Below are 16047 nucleotides of genomic sequence, written 5' to 3' on the forward strand. Positions count from 1 at the left end.
TATATAAATATATGTGTGAATTTGTAGTGTATATATAGATGTGCCATACACAAGTGCAGTCCATTTATTTATGCATATGTAGTATCAAATTAAACATGGTTTGTGAGAAGCTTTTTAGTAGAAATTATAGACATGCAGGCCTAAACTATTCAGCCTCATTGGATTGCTTCATTCCCTAGTGTGGTTTCTTCCTAAAGAACAAATACATGAAAGTTAGATGAACTGGAACATTTTTCACTTGTAGACATGAATGTGTTTTAATGTAATTGTAAGCCCAATGATAGACTGATGACTCTTCCAGTTGGATAGGCATTTCATTTGTTCTATTTATTTATTTTTTTACACATGCAATTGACATGAGGAGATGTGATGGATTCCAAGCCAAGTACTAATAGACTGCCAGCCTCCTTTAACCATCAAGATAAACACAGTTTTTTTATGCCTAATAAGAAGTTGCAGCTGAATAGTGAGTTTTCTAAACAGTATATGTCAGGAATTACCGGCTGCTGTGACAGTAAGACAGAGTTCTCGGCCCAAATGCAAGACACTAGCATGAAGTGATACAGTATAGAGAGCTGATTTAAAGAACAGCAGAAATCCCAGGCTTACATGAGGTTATGGCAGGCAAGAATCCAAAACAACACATCATCCATCCAAATGTGGAACCATAAATTCAAACAGGCAGAATGATCCAGTATCCAACAGCAGAGAAAACACAGTAACATAGCTGACATATGACAAACAATGATGGTCAAGGAATGAACAGAAATGAGGACCAGAAATACTGAAGCACACCACACGCACACACACACACACACACACACACACACACACGGTAATTATCAGTGGTGAGAAACATTAGGAAAGTAGTACAGACAGGAAACAAACATGATACAAACAGCAGACACAGACCACTTCAAAATAAAACAGGAAACTGACAGAAAAGCCCAAAACAGACTAAAACTGTTAACAGTATATTTGTAGAAATTCATAGATTTCAGTACTGTGGGGTGCTTGCTGGTCAGAGGTGTGACCATTGCTCTAACTCATCATAAACTATGATTGGCTATCTGCCCAGTCAGAGGCGGGACCTTAGTTCAAACCAACTACCAATAGGTACTGACTAGGGGTGGGACGATACAGGTACCTCACGATTCAATTCTGTGGCGATATGTGGTCCACGATATGATAATATCACGATTCGCGATATCTACGATATTCAATATATTGGAAGACATTTCATCAACGATATATCACGATATATGTGACTGAAAAGAAAAAGAAGGAATAAGGAAATAAGGAAATTTTATGCATTTATTAATGCCAACATTTCCAACATTGTGCAAAGAAATATGCATTTGCATAATAACTCACTGCCTCCTGGTCTTAAATGTAAACACTGTACATCTAGACAGATAAAAGTGCATGAACATTAAAAAACAACATGAACATTAACATGTGTAAACCATAACACTGAAACGTCAGTAGTAAGTTACTGTAAACAGTGGACACATCAAGGCATATTCTTCTTGAGGAACACTAACTGATCAGCATGCTCAGATGTAAGAGCACACCTCTGAGCAGAGATTATGTCACCGGTGGTAGAAAAGATTCTCTCTGATGGCACGCTAGTCCCTGGCACACACAGGTACCTCTGGGCTAGCTTGGCAAGGTGTGGGTACTTGCATGCCTCAGATTTCCACCAACCCAACGGCTCATCTGACAGTGGTAGAGGTGAGGGAGCGAAACAGCGAACGTGCGGATATCCAGCAATCTCAACAGCTACGGACATATTCGCTGCGTTGTCAGTCACCACTGCTGGCTCTTTCTCTGTGAGCTTCCACTCGTCTACAGCCTTCTTAAGCACCTCTGCCATGTGAGCGCCAGTATGACTGTCATTCATAGCCCGAGTCTGAAGGACGTAGCTTTGGGCATCCCAGTTGTCGTCTATGAAGTGGGCAGTAATAGTTACGAAGGACTCGGTGGCCCTTGACGTCCAACCATCACAGGTTAGTGCAACTCGTTTAGCAGACCGGAGCGCACCCTCCACTTTGGCTCTGGTATCTGCATACAATGCAGGGATGACTTTGTCTGTAAAGTGCCGACAACTCGGTATCTCGTATCTCGATCACAGAAACCCACCGCTAGTGTGACGCCACCTCTCTTCTAGCGGGTCATCTGTTATGATAAAATTGAGAAATAAAACTAAATTTAGGTAAGGTTCTGCTGGGGAACAGGCTGCACCAAAACAACAAAACCAGGCTCAGAGCAGTACTGTTTATAAAACCAATGCCGATGTATTTATTCAATTAAAAAAAACAATGAACAACAAAAACACAATTAAGAGACTTAAAATGATAAAGAGTTCAGTCATTTATAATAAAACTTGTAATAAAAGTCACTGGGCAAGCCTTAATCCATCTGGTCCTCAGTAGTTATTCTTAAAAAATCCCCGTTTATCAGTCCATCGGCCCGCCACCTCTCTTCCGCTGCTCTCGATGCTCGTTCCTCCTCTCGGCAGTGACCAGCAGTAACCTAGATGACAGGATGCTCACGGCAGTCACAGAATTCCGCACAATACCTTCCTCCACAATAGTTCGGCTTGACGTAATTAAATTATATAACAACTTTAACAAAAAAATGTGCATGCAAATAAACAACTAATTCAAACCCCAAACCACACAAGTGCATCTCCTTCCTGTGTTCCTGTGTTTCTCCCGTCTCCTTATAAAGGAACACCTGGCAACAGACTTCCCACACCCACACCGGTAGCCACTAACGAGGGGGGCGTGACCCTACACTGCTCCAAATCTCTCTCACACACACACGTCACGCCGGTGACACAAGCATCACAGAACTTACAAAACTGTGGCTACTCTGACGATTGTTCTGCTTTGCTGGCATCTTTAAAGAAGACTACAATGCACAAGCTCTATCAAATGTGGAATTTATCTTGCATAGAACACGACAGAAATACTACTTTGAATCAGAATGTCCGAGCCACCTGCTAGCGCTTATGCTGAAATATTGTGAAACAAAGTCACATATCGCAGCTATAAGGATAGCAGATAACAAAACCATGACAAAGGATCCAGGGATCAGGACCCCCAGGAACCAGGCCCCTCCAGCTGCAGGTCAATCCCCAGGAAAGGCCAGTCAGTCTTGGGGATGGCCCGCACATCAATGCTGAAATATTGTGAAACAAAGTCACATATCGCAGCTATAAGGATCGCAGATAACAAAACCATGACAAATCCCAGGGCCATCAAGACACATTCGCTGCATTCTTTAAAAATGTATATAAATCTGAGATTGACTTCAATGATACCAATTGTGCTAGTTTTCTTGATAGTTTGGAGCTACCCTGTATCTCAGACAGACCAAGATGGCCTGGAGGCCCCATTAGAGCTGAAGGAACAGCATAAAGCTCTGAAATGTCTAAATAAAAAAAATGACCTTCCACCTGAGCTATATCTGGAACTGTGGGATGTGGTCGGTACACTTATGCTTAATTCTTTTCAATTTGCAATTGGGACTTTTCATAGGGACCAAAAAACAGAACTTCTCACTTTTCTTTTAAAAAAGGGAAGGGATCCCCTGGAGTTCTCCTGTTTTAGGCCAATATCCCTTATTACAAGCGATCTTAAGATATATGTTAAAGCGCTTTCTCTATGCCTAGAAAAAGTCATACATGCGTTAGTCAATGAGGATCAAACAGGATTTATTAAGGGGCGCTTTGTGAGTGAGACTACATATGCCACAGTACTGCACCTGGAACGTTTCTGCACATGTTCTGGACCTGTCCTGTTATCTGTCAGTTTTGGTACCATGTAAACTCTTTATCGGATATATTGCTTTTTGCCTCCTTAATGATGGCTCGGACATTACTTTGAAGCAAATTCAGTTTAAAATGGTATTCACTGGGTTCACCTATGCAAAGAAATCAATTATTAACCACTGGTTTCCCCCGATATATGTATGAAATCCAGGTCCAGGTCCACAGCCTTGTTAACATTGTCAATCTGGAACATACTACTGCACGACTCAACAAGGCTCGGCCAGCAACTGTAGAAGCCTGGAAAAACTAATCTTATTTTTTGGAAAAGAATCAATAGCTGAGGGGCTACTCAGAATTACTTCACTGTAATATAACTGTTATGCTCTTGTGATGTAAGGTATTCCATTATACCACTGCTATAATAGATGTCCGTGTTCTTGGATATGTCTGTAGCCCCCCACCCCCACCCCCACCCCACCACCCTTACTAGTAAAAATCACAAAAAAACCCAATACATTTCAATGTTTCAATGAATCAGACAGACACCTGTTTTGTCTTTGTTGATGCTTTATTGGCTTATTTTGTAACTAACAAGAAAGAAGCACATGAAAAGGTGGACTATCAAACACAAGTTTTCACAAACACACATTGTATTTAATTTGAGAAACTGAGAACACATACACTTATTTTTGCAAACAAAAGTCAAACAAAGAGACAAAATATGCAGTTATTTACGTGCAAGATCATCAGAAAACCAAATCCTTATTCACTCATCACCCGATCTGACCTCAACCTGACTGACTTATTTAGCTTTCTTCTTCCCCATCTCTCCAAAAAGGACCCCATTTCGGGTGTAGAAGAGTTTGGTCAGAGAGGGACTCATGGGAGAGGGTGTGTACTCTTGACATTGGTTACCACTAAGACCTTCTGCGCACTCTACTATGTAGGAGAAGAAGAAGGTACCATGGTCTAACATACAAGTGTCACTCACCTTCCCACTACGCAGATTAAATGAACACTCACCAAGCAGATTACTGTTCCAGTAAGTATCCTCATCATAAATACTGAACATAAGTTTGTCTCTCATGTTGATGGTTATGGGTCCAAATTCAAATGTGTCTGACCATTTAGGATTGTCATTGTTACTGATGATGTCAGTGCGCTTATTCTGAACACCGTATGTCACCTGAACTGAACCATCTGTCTGAGTCCACTTATCACCATACAGACCTTGTGCATAGAGGTTGAAGACCTTTAATGTTGCAAGACCTTTCCCAGAAGGACAGCAGTTGGACGCGATATTCTGATTTCTGTTGCAAACACAAGCACATGGGTCCCTTTTGTTGGACCTGTGCCCAATCTTACAGCTTTCTGAGCATTTCTTTAACACTGCATTTTTCTTGATGTACGTCTCCACCTCTTTCTTCAGTCCGGCGCTGGTAGGATGACCACTTGGCAGTATGGTGTGCAGGGGCTTTAAATTGTATCGGACCACATCAGGGATGTCTTTCAGTGAGTTAAGCCAGCTGTTATAGACAGAGGGGTTTGATTGGCCTTGAAATAGGATATCAGCTCCATCAATATTTCCACCAGTGACCTCTGTGATACGTTCATTGAAACTGCTACTGAAACTTTGGTTAGAGTCTAACTTCTTCTTCTTTGCCTGACAGTGTTTGTACATGGCCTTAATGCTGGCACTACTTGCAAAGCTAGCTGAGGCCTCAACTGACAAACAGTCACTGACTTCTGTTGCTGACAGTCCATTCATGGTTGCCTGGCAAGTCCTGATGGAAGTGATGGCCTTTATCTCCCCTCCCAGAGACACTTGTATGATGTAATGTGTACCATATGTGTCAATCAGATTGCGATATAATGTCTCTGTTTTACGTGAATACGGAGGAAGGTTGTTCACGGCTGATTCAAACTCATGACTCAGTGGAGGTGTTGTTGCCAGTCTGTAGCTGTGAAGCACAGGAAGTATATAAATTAGTTAGAGTCTATCCCAGCCCCATTTTATTCACATCTCACTGTTTATGTTGTTTGTTTAGGCAGAATTGCTTCAATTATTGACAACTTCCAGAAGACTGTAAAACGAAATATTTCTCAGTGAACTGAACAAATACATTCAGAGTTAATGACACAAAGTACATTCACATACTCACCGGTAGACACTACAGTGGATGGAATGGCTTAAGAAGGTGTAGCGGTCTTGTTTGGACTTTTCCATGCCAAAGGTAGATTCTCTGGAGTGGGATCCTCCAAAGCCAACCCCAACCGTGACACTAGGATCTACAGGTATGTCGAGGCCAATTTTCCAGTCATTGGACACCGATGATGTGGAATCATTGACCAGACTTTCAGCAGAGTCGTAGACTGTACTGGAGACCTTTAAACTGCACTTGGGGAGGGTTCTCCAGTCCACTACAGCAACTGGGACCTTCTGGCTCTCTCCATTCCTGTAGTTGTTTCTGTATAGCCTGCAAGTGTCATTGGCAAGCTTCCATGTTTCAGTGTCGATGACATAGGCACCTTTCCGCTCCATCGTGACAATGTCGAAGCCTTCTCCACCCAGATTGTAACCAGGGACAAAGTGAGCCTTTTCACACTCCTGCGGTGTACCAATGAAGCTTACACTGGATGGCAGACACAGAGGACTCCATGCCCAGAACAGGAGCATGAGATGCCACAGCTTTGCCATCTGCGTGAGGGTTAAATAAGAACAGAACGTAAAATGTCAAGGATGCAATCTATTAAACAACTCTGAATGTAAAATTTCAATATAAATTAGATGGAACTAATCTAACTAATGAATGGAAAGAATTTCAAGTGAATGATTACTCAAGTCAAACTATAAGTTTCAGATAAATATCTCAGGCATCTTACCGTGACTGTTGACAGCAAGCTCTGTTCAGTAGCTTATAATATCTGGCCTATGTTATAGTACTGATGTGGAGGTGGAGTCTCATTGCCTATGTAATTCTCTTCTGTTATTTTTAACCAGCTGCATTTAGCAAATGTGTAATACGTGCTGTAAAAATGTGCATGTCACATGCTATTAAGTTGAAAGATAAATGAAACTTAAATGGCTACATGGGGAAGCTGCAGTTTTGTGGTAACTAATTAATGTGTTACAGCAAGTGAAAAATGTATTAAGCATAATGTTGCTAGAGAAGGAAAGTAGAACACTTAAAATTATCACATCTGAATTATAAATTTAAATATGTAAAATACTAGCGCTGTACTGTATGAACTGGATTGTCCAGCTCAAATGTGTAGCTACAAAAAATAAACAGTAATCTGCAAACAATTTTTAGTAAGCACACTGTTTTAACAGAGATGTTAGGAAGATACAAAAATTCCCAAATATTGTATGGTAAGTGCCAAATCTAAATTTTAAACCTAAAAATTGTCAAATGTAAATTTCTTTTGCCCTGTCTAGTGGTGGCTAAGGCTCGTTGTGAGATTTAATCTTCTTCCCTAGATGTATGATGACCTGAGATCTGTTACAACTGTGTACATTCAAAAGTAACTTGAAAGGTTTTTGTTTTGTCAGGCTTATAATAAGTCATTGTGTGGGGTGTGTACTACTAGAAATCTAGCATTTTGTCAATGTCTTTTGGCGCATGGGTTGTTGCCAGTGTTGTTTGTTCTTATATTTTATGTAATACATCACCGTGTCAATTGTCGCTATATGTACTTTAAGGCAAGGAACCACACATTTAGTTACCATGTAATGAAATACACAATATAAATACAATTGCCTTGCTTTGTTAAAGCAACAGAGACTGCTCATTGATATAAAATGATTAACCTATGGTGATTACAATACTATTGAAGCTTACCCTTTTTTACCCTGTTCAACACTTACCCTTATCTCATACCGATAATACATAATGTGTACTGCCGTGACATTGTATTTTAAAACTGATATTTAACAAAATTATATTTGCCCACTGGATTCTTATCAAGCTCCTCCAAGCCATATCTCCTACTGTGGTCCCGGCAATCACTCGTGATAAATACTTCCCTGGCTTCAGGAACCTTCCCAACCACTTTCAAAAGGGCTCAGGTTACACTTGCTCAAAAAGCCCTCCCTCAAGTTGAGAATTATCGGCCACTTTCACTTCTACCATTTCTACCCAACGCTATTGAACAGGCAGTCCTCACACAGGACTCAGAATTCCTCTCACGGAATGACCTTCTATATCCAGATCTGGTTTTAAGAGAGGCCACTCTACTGAAACGGCTATTTTGTCTGTGACAGAAGCCCTGAGGTCAGCTAAAGCTGCAGTCCAGTCCTCGGTTCTTATCCTGCTTGACCTAACAGCTGCCTTTGACACTGTGAATCACAGGATCCTGCTATCTGCACTCTCAGCAATGGGCATCTCAGGCAAAGCACTCCTGTTGTTCGAATCCAACCTCTTGGGGCGTTCCTACAATGTTTTTTGGTATGGACAATTATCTTCCACCCACTGCCACGGGAGTGGTCCACTGCAACAGTAGTGGTCCTTTTCAGACCATGTAGTTGCTGTCTCTTGGTCGTGCCACTTTACTCTATACAACATAAAAAAAATCAGAGTATTACTTACTCAGTATGCCAACCAGCTTCGGGTACAGGTCATGGTTATCTCTTGCCTCAACTATTGCAATGCCCTCCTAGTGAGTCTTCCAGCTTCTGTGGTGTAACCACTACAAATGGTTCCGAACGCAGCCCACACCTAGTCGCCCTTGGTCAGCCCAAAAGGACTCATGTCACTCCATTACTCATTGACCTCCACTGGCTACCCATGGCCTCCCGAATCACATTCAAGTCACTAATGCTTGCATACAAAGTAACTACTGGGTCTGCAGCCTGAACTCCATAATACAAGCTTACATTCCTTCTTGGCCACTGCGCTCCTCCAACAAAGGCCGCCTGGCTCTGCCAACCCTACACACTAGCAATGTTATTCTCAGCTGTGACACCATGATGATGGAACGAGCTACTGCATGCCATCAGAGCAGGGGTATCCCTCTCTAACTTCAAGAAGCTCTTGAAAACTCATCTCTATCGAGAACACTTTCTCTTAACACCTCTAACCCCTAACCTCTAACATACACTTCCTGTGCTCTTCTTCTTCTTCTATCCTCTTACAATTCTCTTGTATTGATTGCACTTTTTTGTTAACTCTTACTTCTTTCTCCAGGTATTTACCCAATTGATGCCATAAGTGCTATTAGCTCTTGTTAGTATTTTTTGCTGCTCTTACTAGTATGCATCGTCAGTTTTAGATCTCATGCTGTATTGATGTTTTGCTGATGCTTGTATGTTGTTCCTCAAATGTAAGTCGCTTTGGATAAAAGCGTTTGCCAAATGAATTAATGTAAATGTAATGTTGAATTAAGTGTTTCGGTTGCACAGCCACAATCAGCATTTCTTCAGGCTTCCATCCCAAGTCCGTGGTCGGATAGAGAGTATTAACCAGGAGATGGAGGTCACACTACGCTGCATGGTTTCACAGAGACAAAGAAATTTACACTTGTATAAATGAGCAAACACTGCAAAATGTGACTTAGGGTGCATTTCCCCAAAATGTTTTTTTGAAGGTAAATAAGACAGCATTTTAAACAGGTAAAGATCAGAGCAAGGTCAGATCTGGTCTGCAGATCATAGTGTATTTTAACTTACTCCTGTTTTACACAGAAATTAATTAATTAATTAATTTTTAACCGTGTAACAGTTAACAGTGCAATGAATTACAGCATTTTAACCTATCCTTTTTATGGACATTTTAAGTATCTTTTAACTGATACCTAATTCAATGTATTCAAGATTACAGCATTTTTAGCATCCTTACAAAGGCACTATGACTTACACCTGACTCTGGCTATTGGCAGTTAGCAGGTTGCATTACCACCCACAAGCCAACACTGCCATTTGCCAGGCAACGGGCACAATTTTCGACCTCCACCCAACGACGAAGATGTGTGTCAATAAAGACAGTATCCAGAGCCTTCAGTATCTGACCCAACCCTGTGGATCAGTTGGGTCAGATTCCTTCTGTAATGGAAATGTGGCCTTTAGTGAGTCTTCTGAAATAAGGAATTAAATCCAGACGTCTTTAAGGGTTTTATTCTTTGCAAACATCCAGAGTACAACCAGTCTGTATAATGTAAGACAAAGCGCTAGTGAAGAAACAGATGACTTTATACTCTAAGGGTATTATGCAGCTGTCTTAGGGAGAAAGGGAACTAGGTGTCCTGGGGGGTCAAAAAGGGGTCGGACTGCCTGAAAGATTAAGAACCCCTGATTTAATCTATACCAATTTAACCGGGAAAACAAGTCTGGGGCCTTCCTGTCATCACAGTTCTGCTGCTGCAGCAGAGTGTGATCATTTGAGTAGATACAGATTTGTCAATACGTCTTGCAATCAAACCTCTGGCACATCGAATAATGCAACATCCACAAAGAGCTAACAGTGCTACAGCAATCATTAGGCCTGCTAGGATGGGCATCACTAAGGCCTTCCATTTACCAAAGACAGACAGAATTAAACCAGTCAAACATATTAGTGTCCACTTCAGAGTTCTCTGCAAGTTCTTCTGGGAGGGAATGCAGTCCTTCCAGCGCTCAGGTCACCGAACCGTCTGGAGCTGTATTGTTGGGCACAAACGTACAACAGGAGTCATTACACATTAGCCAAGCAGTCCAGCCTCTTTGGAAGCTTCTCTTGCCTTTGCTATTCGATGTCAATCACTGTGTGTAGTTCACTGTGGTTTTCTGTTGTGGTGGCTTTTGTGTGTCATGCTTGTGATCCAAGAACCACAACAGAGTTAATGCTATTGCAATGGCAGCAAAATCATCATGGCTGCCAGAAGAACATCAGTGTTGTTCCTCATTGGGCATACATGCCTGGGTGACTGGATGGGTGCCATGGATGTCTCCTTCGGGGGACAAACATGCTACTTACCACAGAGGGTGCCTAAGCATTTAAACAATAACATCGCGAACAAGGAATGGGCAGGCAGCATTTTTTTCCTGTGGAAATGGGGTCAGTCTGTTATCGTGCATCACATTTTATCATCAATACAGTAATAGCACACAAAGGAACATCCAGTTTAATATAAAAGGAACAGACACAGCAAGCAACACAACAATAAGCACCAGGCATCTGGTTTACTTCCGAGATGTAGTGTCAAAACAGGTCGAGTGATCGACCTTTGGTCAGCAACCTAAGTAAGAACATAGCTCATGTCTTTGTAGTCCCTGAGTACAGGCAGACTATAGAGAGCCATTTCAGTCAGTAAGGCTCTGTCAGCTCAGCTTTGTCAGTTCAAGTCGGTCAAGTACACTGTTAGTTTACCATGAATCATGAAAGAGAGATTTAATCTCTGTTCATCCTTTTTTAGTAATAGGATCCCTTGTCTATAAAATCATCATCACCTTCTCTATGGTGATTGGTTCTGGAATAAATGAAAAGGCTTATTGGGAAAGAGAGATTTACTCCTATTGTGATCACATTCCCCTGTAAGTTACTCTGTCTATTCAAATTGCAATTGGAGACAGACTAGCTTTATGTATGTTCTCATTGTGAGCTAAACACTTTTAGCCACACAATGGTCATCTTAGCATGCTTCTTGCACTAGACTGCAGAACGGAATTGACCAGCCGCACAGGAACTGTACAATTTAAAAACAGACCTTTGCCAAATCACAGACAGAGAAATGCGTGGTCTTTGATGTAATCAATCATGTGAAATTTTAAAACCTGTAGTGCTCGCGCGTGCACTAATTTGGTTGGCCTTCATCAGTTCAGTTTTTTTTCTACACTGGAAAAAGTGGGTGCATACAGATCACTCCAGCCTCTAACTGTGAAACACTTCTTGTTTAAGTACATATTATTTTACACATCTAATCATCAAAAATCAATCAAATCAAATGTTGTGTGAACTGTAGCTATAAAATCTCATTTAGATGGCACCTCTGGCTTGAGGTCACAGTTTAATGTTTTTCACCGTGTGTAAAAAGATGTTACAGGAACTAGTTCAACAGTTCTCTTAACCTGAGCAGTAATTATGCTCTTTGCTGTACAGTGTTCTAGGATTCCAACGGCCCTGTTGTCAGTCAGCCAACTCCAGATGTACTTCCATCCCCAAATCCGTCCATATTGTCACCTGCTAATAATGTATAATGAATAATGTTCATAGGTACTATAAATAAGTGCTGATTGAACATCATTTTGGATGAAATCGTTTAAAGCATTTAAACATTCAGCAGAAATAGCAATAGATATTAGACTAAGTGACAGTTATCTCCAGAAATGCACACAAACTTGTCACACAGTAGAACTGTGCTCTGTTAGAGCTGCAAGTTGCAGATGCATTCTACTGTGAAATAGTACTAATCTATCTCTAAATTTGTACATTGAATAATATGTGAAATGACTGTAGCCCACCCACTCAATTCCAATTTGGTTACAGGTTTGCCCTTTTCACATCTAATAATACCTTTGCATGGGAGGTGAGATGGTGAGGGCATGCAATGAAACTTCTAAATGGGGATGTGTCTACCATAACAAATGTATTTAAGGAGTATGACTTTTAAGAACAATTTTGTCTGTACCATCACTCTTGTGTTCCTTGGAAAACTCAGAAAGCTGCGGTAACAGTCTTTTCAAACCCTTTGTCCAGCGGTGAGCTGTGCTGCGAAGTAGCTCATCCTGGGGTTCTGTCATGTGCAAAACAGGCCCCTCTGGCATGCAGTAGCAAGTACTGAGTACCTCTGCTGAGTCAACAAGTGTGGCAGTCTCCGAATTACACTAACAGAAATTAATAATGCTAATGGTTTGTTAAGGTTTTATAACACATGTTCACATCATTACATTTGTCATTGTCCATACTCATTCATGAACTCAGTGCAAACACACATGTCTCCTCTCCTCTTGGCTAGCAAGGGTGGTAATATGCTAACAAACAGTCCAAGCTTGACTATCTTGTCTGTTTTTACAGAATTTACAGAATTATTTTCTGAAACAGCTCCAAAACATGCTCTATTCCAAGGCCAAAGTGACTTGAACCTGTTGTTTTTTTCTCAAATGTAACTCTGTTCTGACTTTTTTCCTGAACAGTATGTACAGCCCAAGTTACATGGAATCTGATCTCTTCCTGTATGGATTCAAGCCACTTTCATGTGGTCCAAATCTGATACAGGTCGGATTTTTTAAAATGTGACCTCAGTCTGGACAGTCAGATCAAAATTGATGAGACTTTGACATCACTCTAGAGCAGAAATTGGCAAATAAATCTGGCACCGGTTCAAAATGTTTACAATCCGTTACATGGCGGACCAGAACATAGTCAAATTATTTCAAATCCTTGAATGCTCATGTGCACATTTAGCTCAGTCGATTGGGATGATTGTATTATCGATCACAACCTACGGCGGATACTTTTTTTCTCCCTTGTTAAACAAATCGATTATAAGGACACTTTTGCACATGCTCACAGTAAAGCATGTGCTGCAGTGTGTGTGCAGGTCCCAGCATTTGATCCGCATTCATAAACCTATGGACGCTCATTTTAATTTCCCTGAGGAAATTCAGGGGAATCCAATCACATGTTTACTGACGACTTTTTCAGAGGTGTGCAAGCAAGCCAGAGTCTCTTTCCTTTTGAATGTCCTTCAGAACTCTTCAAAGTAAAAGCTCTCAACAAACTCGACATAAAGCATCGCTGAAAAAAAAACGTGCGCTTTTATTTTGGAGGCACAATCACTTAAGAGGAAGTCATTGTGTGAATAATGTATCTGTCATGACTGATCTATTTCAGCAACAGCCACGATCAATTTATTTATTTTTAAATTTTTCTGCTATCAAAGCAATCTGGCCGTGGGACAGATATTATTGCTAGAGTGCCAGTTCTGGCCTGCGGGCCGCCTATTGCCAACCAACATAGGTCATTTTAACCAACCTCCAAATACGACTTATATGAGCCTGAAATATTTCCCCTACTGATGGTGTTTTTCCATGCCCCCCAAAACGGCAATTTCGAACTCCGTTTCCCGACCGGACCTACATTACATAAATCATGTGGCCTAAGTCACATGACATAAACACGTGGAGACAGCAACAACACAAAGGAGGTGAACCCTAGCTCCTAGCAGTGTGAACGTAGCCTAAGTAACTTAGCAAATAATACAGAACTAATAAATAGCACTTAACTCTCATTTTGGTATAACCTGGTAGGTTCACAGAGTACTGACCTCACTGGGGTGCCCCATGAGCACCTTCCACTGAAGGTGGTAATCAACACCACCTTGCTTCCGCCTCACACACATCTACCAAGCAGAGGACCATCCTTCACAGCCAAAGGTGATTCTGCCCGACCCTGTAGTCTGTGTTGTAGCCTAGGAGTTGGTGCAGAAGATAAAGGACTCCCTTATTAAACACCCATGTCCCAGTACTTGTGTGGGGACACTCCTCCCTGCTTGGCATCTTGGGGTGGCCAGGACTCTCTTCCTTCTTTGACAGTGTTTTTAGTAGGACACCCAAGAGTTTGTAGCCACATGTCCTGTATGTTCCCAGAACATTAACCCCAGTTGGTCTCCTACAGCATCTGCCCATACCCCGTCGCCCTTTGTCTCAATTCTCTCTGGACTTCATCACAGGACAATGGCGGTCTGGCCATCTGGAATACTGGGACAATTCACGGACTAACAATGAAAAAGTTTGCAGAAGGTTGAGCAACACTGGCCACCCCCCGCTTCCCTCCAGACCTTTTGGTCTATTCCATATCAGTGTCTATGCAGCCTGTAGCCAGAGTTTAAAAACGTTAAGGGTAGAGCTGAAAAGTTCAGAGACAAAAGAGTCAAAGGTCTTTGCTGAAATGTAAGTAAACGTAACCGACTCGTTACTAGTACTAGTAGCCTACTAGTACCAGGACCACAGACGCTAAGACTGGGAAGAGGAAGATGCCACAGCCCTGTTCACGGGTGAAAGATTAGACAGAGAGGACAGTGAAGCCAGAGACAGTGCAGCTGAATGATATGCATCTAAATGTGTTACTACAACGTGTTATCAGAATCTATCAGTTAAATGCAAATGCTGTTGGTCAGCTACTTTTGTAAATGTACCAGAAAGAAAGAACTGAGGTAAAGAGTACAGTAACTGTGTGTTCAAACAAGCTAGTGGGGGGAAAAAAGCTGATGCTTAACGTTAGTAAAGCTCTTAATGTCTACATTTCACTGTCCTGTGGGGATTTTGTGGGAAATAAATTACTTCAGTATCAGTGATTTACTGTTGTGTAATTTTATTTTGCTAAAATAAGCTTTTTCATTGGATTCTGTTTTACAATTTACAAATGTTACTTAGCTAATTTATTTAATGTATTATTTATTGTGTTGCCTTCACTCACTTGATATGAAATAGTGGCACTGCTGCTGTGTTTTTATAGTTTTTCAAAAATTTTGTCTTTATTTGTTAACTTATATATTATTCTATTTGTATCCAGTTTGATGATCAGTGCCGCTCTCTTAGGTTAGGTTCTATGTTTGGAGATGTTCAACCAGATCTAACAACTTCATGAGAGTCCACTTTAATTGCAGAGTTGTGGCAATACAACAATTGTGGCAGAACTTAGAGAAAAGAAACACAATTATGTATAACAAGTAATGTAACTAATTACTCCTACTGTACTGAGGTTTTTGAAAAATAATGTGATGAAATTAGTAAAGTAAAGTAGAAGTAATTGGTAATTTCAACAAATGCTATTCACAACCACGTTTCAAGTGATGACATGACACAGTCTTTTGTTATTATACAACACACAATTTAATTGCAATTAATGACACAGGTTGTTTCCTATTTTACGTGCACATGCGTCTGTATATGTATATGTGTATGTATGTTGGTATTTTATAAATTTGTGCAATATGACATGTTTACAGTTAACATTCCCTGATAGCACTGCACAGCTTCTTACTTGTTATTTGTTCCATACAGAGGATTTTATTAGTTTTGGGGAAGAAAGACATTTTGATGCTTTAACTTTACAATTATCATTAGGCGCCATTGGGATGGTTTAATGTGACTCGCAGCTGACTTTGCAGGATGGTGGTGAGGCAAGGCCCAAAACAATATTTAATCTTTATTCCATCTTTCTTTTTCACACCCTCTTTTATTCAAATATGTGTCTCTTCCTTTTTTTGCAGGTTTCTGTTCCTCACACTTGCAAAGCATTTTCTGACTCTTGATGTTGTCAAATGCATTTCCTTCAGATACAACAATGTCAATG

At 40.9% G+C, this 16047-nt stretch overlaps 1 protein-coding gene across 1 annotated transcript; it reads right to left on the reverse strand.

The window, feature by feature from the left end:
• Positions 1–4336: 4336 nt before the first annotated feature.
• On the reverse strand, positions 4337–6674 carry LOC119899714 (perforin-1-like). The gene is made up of 3 exons (XM_038714393.1): positions 6662–6674; positions 5941–6476; positions 4337–5739 (listed from the first exon to the last, which is right to left on the reverse strand). Exons 2-3 carry the CDS (start codon positions 6474–6476, stop codon positions 4581–4583), a joined length of 1695 nt encoding a protein of 564 aa, XP_038570321.1. The 5' UTR covers positions 6662–6674; the 3' UTR covers positions 4337–4580.
• Between the last annotated feature and the right edge of the window lie 9373 nt (positions 6675–16047).

The sequence above is a fragment of the Micropterus salmoides genome, unplaced genomic scaffold, assembly GCF_014851395.1.
Source record: "Micropterus salmoides isolate LMB-PRFRI ecotype aquatic unplaced genomic scaffold, ASM1485139v1 Ms_hic_scaffold_12, whole genome shotgun sequence".
Classification (NCBI taxonomy): domain Eukaryota; kingdom Metazoa; phylum Chordata; class Actinopteri; order Centrarchiformes; family Centrarchidae; genus Micropterus; species Micropterus salmoides.